The 5,534-nt window shown below is 42.8% G+C and overlaps 1 protein-coding gene across 1 annotated transcript; it reads right to left on the reverse strand.

The window, feature by feature from the left end:
- Positions 1–207: 207 nt before the first annotated feature.
- On the reverse strand, positions 208–5,255 carry C13H5orf47 (chromosome 13 C5orf47 homolog). The gene is made up of 5 exons (XM_030957752.1): positions 4,982–5,255; positions 4,305–4,393; positions 2,776–2,878; positions 606–652; positions 208–234 (listed from the first exon to the last, which is right to left on the reverse strand). Exons 1-5 carry the CDS (start codon positions 5,253–5,255, stop codon positions 208–210), a joined length of 540 nt encoding a protein of 179 aa, XP_030813612.1.
- Between the last annotated feature and the right edge of the window lie 279 nt (positions 5,256–5,534).

Raw genomic sequence — 5,534 nt, forward strand, 5'->3', positions numbered from 1 at the left:
TAAATATCTTGCAACAGAGCTGTTTAAGCCACTGTAAAAACAAACCTCTTAAACAGCAGAAGCACAAACAGAAGCAAACAACAGAGAACCTGTGTTCCCTGAAGTCACTTTGCAGTCTTGCACTGACTCCAGGAAGAACTACATCAACATAAAAGCTTTCACTTTGGTTATATTTCCTTTGGGGCTGAATCTTCCTTTATTTCCTTGCTACACCCAGCCAAAGATGGACTCATCCTAGAGGAAAAAAGTGATAAAAGTGAATTGGTACATTCCCATTAATATTAAAAAGTATATCTCTATATCAAGTGGGGCAAATGAAGACTGTTCAGATTCTCCAGGTTGTACTTTAGACCACCAGGGAAGGATTTAGCTCAAGAAGAAGAAGAAGGCAAATAATCTCCCTTTGCCTTGGCAAAGCACAGAGCCCTCCCTGTGAGGATGGAGCTGCTCTGGCCCCAAATCTGAAATCTTGAAAATATTTGAGCTCAATGTCAGTAATACTTTAGAATATAACTGGCACTTATTATAATAACATTAAACAAGATCAGTGCATTATTAATTTAATATTTTAGGGATTTTTGGCCTTTAATAGACTGTCTACATACCCTGTCCAGGTATGCCCCATTCTGTGACCTCTGGGTCCTGTCAGAGCCTGCAGGAGAACATCAGGTGGAGGAAAATCATCATTTGCAGTCACATGGAATCTAATCTTAATTGCAACATTCCAAGGAGTAAATAGGTAGCATTAAAATTCAAGTAGACTTTTGTTCTCTCAAAAAAAACCTATTTATAGAGGCAATAAAATGCAGTATTAATTTTCTAGATTTATTAATCTAGGGAAAATAAAAAGAAGATAAAAATGAACCCAGTTTATTCAGACTTGTTGATCCCTATCTAAATAGCTTCTAGGATTATTCCATTTGCTTCTTGATTAATGAAAAATTCAGATCAATAGGAGACTTATCTCCTAGATTTGATGTTGTGCAAAATCTGCTAATTAGAAAGAAGGTATTAGAATTGATGGTTTTCACTGAAATAGGACTTAGTAGGAGATTCTCAGTTAAAGCTCCTGAGAAAGGGGGTAAAATTACAATTAAGGATTGAGTAAGAGGGCAGGAGGAGGGATTGGTTGGTTGGTGAGGTTTTTCAAGTCACTGGAAATTATATATAAAGAAAATGCTCTTTCTCTAAAAGAAATGAGCAGCTGAAAAGGGAACAGGCCCTGTCAATAAATCCAAGGTTAAACAGCACATGGTGATCCATCACAAACAGAAAAGCAGCCATTAGGGTAAGATGGCAAATCCACACAGGAAATAATATATAAGCAGAATTTGTGGGGTTTTTTTCTTACAATAATTTGAAATCTAATAATCTGTTAAAGATTTATCCTCCTTTTTTCTTGATACTTGTTCATCTTTTTCTTGAAATCAAACAGACAAATCCAGGAAGATTTTTTTTTTTAATTCCCTGTCCTACATATCCATGGATGTGTGAGTCTTCCACATAGATATATGTCCAACATGTAAATTAATAGCTTTGCACACACACTTCTGCAATGATCTCAGCTGTGGGAGAAAGCACATGGAACAGCTTCCATGGGAGGAGAGATTTATTACATTGGAACTTAGTACAGAAATATGACAGAGGCCAATGGAACCTTGAATATGAATATGAATAGCACATGATGAATAATTAATATCATGTCATAATTCCAGAATTAATCAGGAATTGGGTTTAAAGCCAACAGAAGAAGTGTTTTTGCACACAATGCAGAATATTTGCACAATAATTGCAGAAGAAGTTGTTGAAGCATATTTCAGTGGAATTTCTCCTATTCAATAACATCCACTGGGGTAGAGATTTCTGTTCTGAACCAGAACTGCACCTCTTTTGTTCTCATGAAGAAGATTTTTGAGGGTGTATTTTCTTGCCATGTGTGTGGAAATCTAATTCAACATTTACCAAATAAGACACTGCCTGGAATGGTCCTACATTTTAGGATTCACCCTAACATGCCCCATGTGGAAAATTTCCATCAGCACCAATGCAAGGGAAGAAAATGTGCTGTGCCTGAAAGTGGCATTTTAAACTTGCCTGGTAGCTCTTCATGGATTAGTATATTCTTTTTCCTAATAATTCATCCAACTGTGAAGCCAGAAATTCCAATTCCATTTGTAAGCATACACTGTATTATCTTAAATTGTGCAGCAGCTACAATGCCTCTAATTGAAATTGGCTGAATGCAGAGCACCAGTTTTAATTCCCAAGTCATTTTCCAGTAATGAAAGAGCTGCATTCAGGGCACAGAGTGAGAACATGTTCCATGGTTTTGTTAAATTGTGTTACAGCAACCTTTGGGGAGCATCTAATTTATTTATTGTATGTATGAAATCAACCACTATTTTCCTACATGAAAAAATAAATTATTATTCATACAACTACTGCCTTGGACCCATCTGTGAATAAGTTTAATTACGTATTTCACATGTTCAGAAAAACTTGCAGATGTTTGATGTTCATATCTTTAATGTCAGGCTGCAGCAAACACTTCCACCATCCTTCCTCCAAATTAACACAGATAAGACCCTCCATGAAACAAAAGGGTTTTTTCCAAAAAGGCTGGAAGTGCCTAAAGTATGGGATGAATTCCATTTGTGAGTTGTAAAACCTACTACCCACAAAAACAGCTGAAGGGACCTTAAACGTTGGGATCTTCACAACAATAAACAAATTGTTTTCTCTCGTAAAATAAAACATTAGCAGTTCATTTCCTACCTTCTCCATCAAACTGGCTGCAGGTCAACAGTCGACTTCTGAACCTTTCATTTTCTTCAAGCATTTTTGAAATCACTTTCCAGACTTTGTGCCAGACTTTGGACTGAAAGATAAAATGTGAAGTGTATAAAACGTTTGCATTAAAACATCTATACGGCAGAACTTTGAATTCCCCACAATGACTATGAAGTCCAGCTGGGTTTTTCTGTTGAGGACTGGGCAAGGAGGGAAGCAGGAATGTGGAATATATGGAAGAATCATCTCTATTTAAAAGTCAGAAACATAAATTCCTCCATGATTTTTCACATGAAATCTCCACCTCCTGTCTTGCCTACAACTCTTGTGTTTACCCAGGACTTGAGAAGTGCCCTTCTAGATAAGCAAAGCTCACGAAAACCTATGTAGAGCCATTAAGCTTTCTTCAAAGTCATCCAAAATGGGCGGCAAAAAAAGATTGTGTCGTTTTCCAGGAGCAAAAAGTTTCCCATGTGGTCCCTCAGCAGCAGCATCTGAGGCCCAAACACAGATTCCAGAATAGCAACGCTCTTGCCTATCTCATATCAAATCCACATTAATTTGTTTTATAGATGTTGAAAACCTTTATGTTAGAGGCATAAAGCTCTGTCCGCAATGTGCACGTTTCAAACTTGTGCATTGGAAAGATTAAATTGGAATTGTAGAAAAAAGCATTCAGGCAGAGGTGGCCTAACAAATAGAAATGGCTGTTGACACGCTGATGTTTGGACTTTTGCTGGACCTCATCTGAGAAACTTGTTTAAATCTAAAGATAATTCCTTTCTCGAGGACATTTATTGCTAAAACATTCTATATATTCCTCATGTTTTTGAAGACTATTCAATGTACCAGGAGAGCCATATTCCAGGATGTTATTAGCTGTTCCTCTGCAGTTGGTAGTATTTTGCTGTTTTTAAATCAAGTATCTACGACATGGCTCTGTTCTAGTCCAGCGGATTACTTGTACTTCACACATTACAGGATCTCATAATGAGTTACTGCTTAACAAATGTTCCTCTTAAAATTTCAAGCATTTGTCGAACTACTGAACAGGAACAGAAACACATTTCTGAAGCAGAAAGTAATTCTGCATTGCTCCAAGGATGGTGTTAATAGCTCAGGTTCCTGCCTTCGCTTATTTGTAACCCGTGGGATTTCTTTGTTTAAAACATGAGAGGAAGAGGAGCTGCAGAGCTTTTTCCTGCTGGGTTTCACCCCAAGGTGTGCTGCACTCTGGCCCCAATCCAGCAAAGCATTTCAGTGCAGGCTTTTTAAGTCAACAGCATACTCTCATTTTTCAAGGTAAGCACACACTTAAGTGCTTTATTGAATAAGAGCCAGAATTTTAAAGCCTCCAGAGAGGGAAGATAATACCATTTTTTCTTTTCTGTAAGTAAGGTTTTCAGTAACAGGCTACCAATTCCATCTTCTAATCTCCCTCATGCTCTCACACACAGAGAACAAGCAGCTTTCTCAAATGCCAAGGCAGCTAATTGAGCTGCCACACTTTATACCTTTTTCTTCTTTCGTTTAATGACTTTATCAACGTTTCTTGAAGGGATGGGAAAGTCAAAGGTGTCGGTCTTAGCCTCTTGAGGGTCACCTGGAAAGAGTTTAGAAAGCATTTTTTGAGTATTTAGAATATGTTCCTAAGGAAGGTGTTGATCACTGGCACAGGTTGTCCGGTGAAGCTGTGGAAGTGTCCAAGACAGGTTGGATGGAGCTCTGAACAGCACGGTCTAGTGGAAGGTGTCCCTAGGAAGGGGATGGAACTGGGTGATCTTTCAGGTCCCTCCCAACCCAAACCGTTCTATGATTCCACAGAGGTCCTTATTTCTGGTCACCTTACAGGGTATCAACCCTTACATCCTGCAGCTTGTTCCCTTCTCCTTTACTCCATTATAACCGTGGGGCAAGTGAGCATCTTTCAAACACCACAAAACAGATTGCAAAACTACACAGCACCCACGCATTAGACAACAGGCTTCTGGGAGCTTTTAATTCCCTCTCTTTCCCAGAACTGGATACGGCAATCGCGGTGTGACCTCGCCAATGCCCAGAACAGGGGAAGAATCACCCCCCACCCGGGTTTTGCTGTTGCCGCTATTCCTGGTACAATTAAGACAACACCTGAGCCACCTCCAGCCCTCAGAGAGCCGACACAAGGGGGCTGTCCCGGGGTCTCACGTACCGCGGTTGGTGCGGCTGCCGGCTCTCGCCTCGCCGCCACTCCCCGCTCGCCTCCCGCTGCCGCCCGGCCTGGGACTGCGCCCGGCCCGCGGCTCCGGGGCGGCCCTCGGGGCCCCAGCCCGGCCCGGGGGGCTCTGCCCGGGGCTCTGCCGCCAGCCGCGGCCCAGGCGGATCACGGTGCCGCAGCGGTGCGAGCCGAAGCTGTTCACGTACACCAGCGGCACGGGCGGGTGGGCGCGGCGGTCGCGCTCCATCTGCGGCGGGGCTGCGGGCATGAGGGAACCGGGGCTGGGGGCTGTGAGGGTAACCGGGGAGGCTTAGTGAGGAGAGACGAGGGTCGGTGAGGGGAGCGGGGGCTGGGGGAACCGGGGACTGGGACTAAGTGAGGGGAACCGGGGGTTGAGAGGAGCCGCAGCTGAGGGGGAGGCGAGGGGAGCGGGGGACAGAGGGGTCGGTGAGGGGAGCCGGAGACCAAGGGGTGGTGAGGGGAACCGGGGCTGAGGGGCGGTGAGGGGAATTCAGGGGTCAATGAGGGGAACCGGGGACTGAGAGGA

The sequence above is a fragment of the Camarhynchus parvulus genome, chromosome 13 (assembly GCF_901933205.1).
Source record: "Camarhynchus parvulus chromosome 13, STF_HiC, whole genome shotgun sequence".
In the NCBI taxonomy this organism is placed as follows: Eukaryota; Metazoa; Chordata; class Aves; order Passeriformes; family Thraupidae; genus Camarhynchus; species Camarhynchus parvulus.

What these genes read in the sequence shown, in the direction of transcription:
- C13H5orf47 (XM_030957752.1), bottom strand. Translation starts at nt 5,255, where the DNA reads ATGCCCGCAGCCCCGCCGCAGATGGAGCGCGACCGCCGCGCCCACCCG. An exon ending in TTAAACGAAAGAAGAAAAAG is followed by an intron (nt 2,879 to 4,304) that starts GTATAAAGTGTG and finishes TTTATCTTTCAG; the next exon opens with TCCAAAGTCTGGCACAAAGT. An exon ending in CAGCCAGTTTGATGGAGAAG is followed by an intron (nt 653 to 2,775) that starts GTAGGAAATGAA and finishes GTTCTCCTGCAG; the next exon opens with GCTCTGACAGGACCCAGAGG.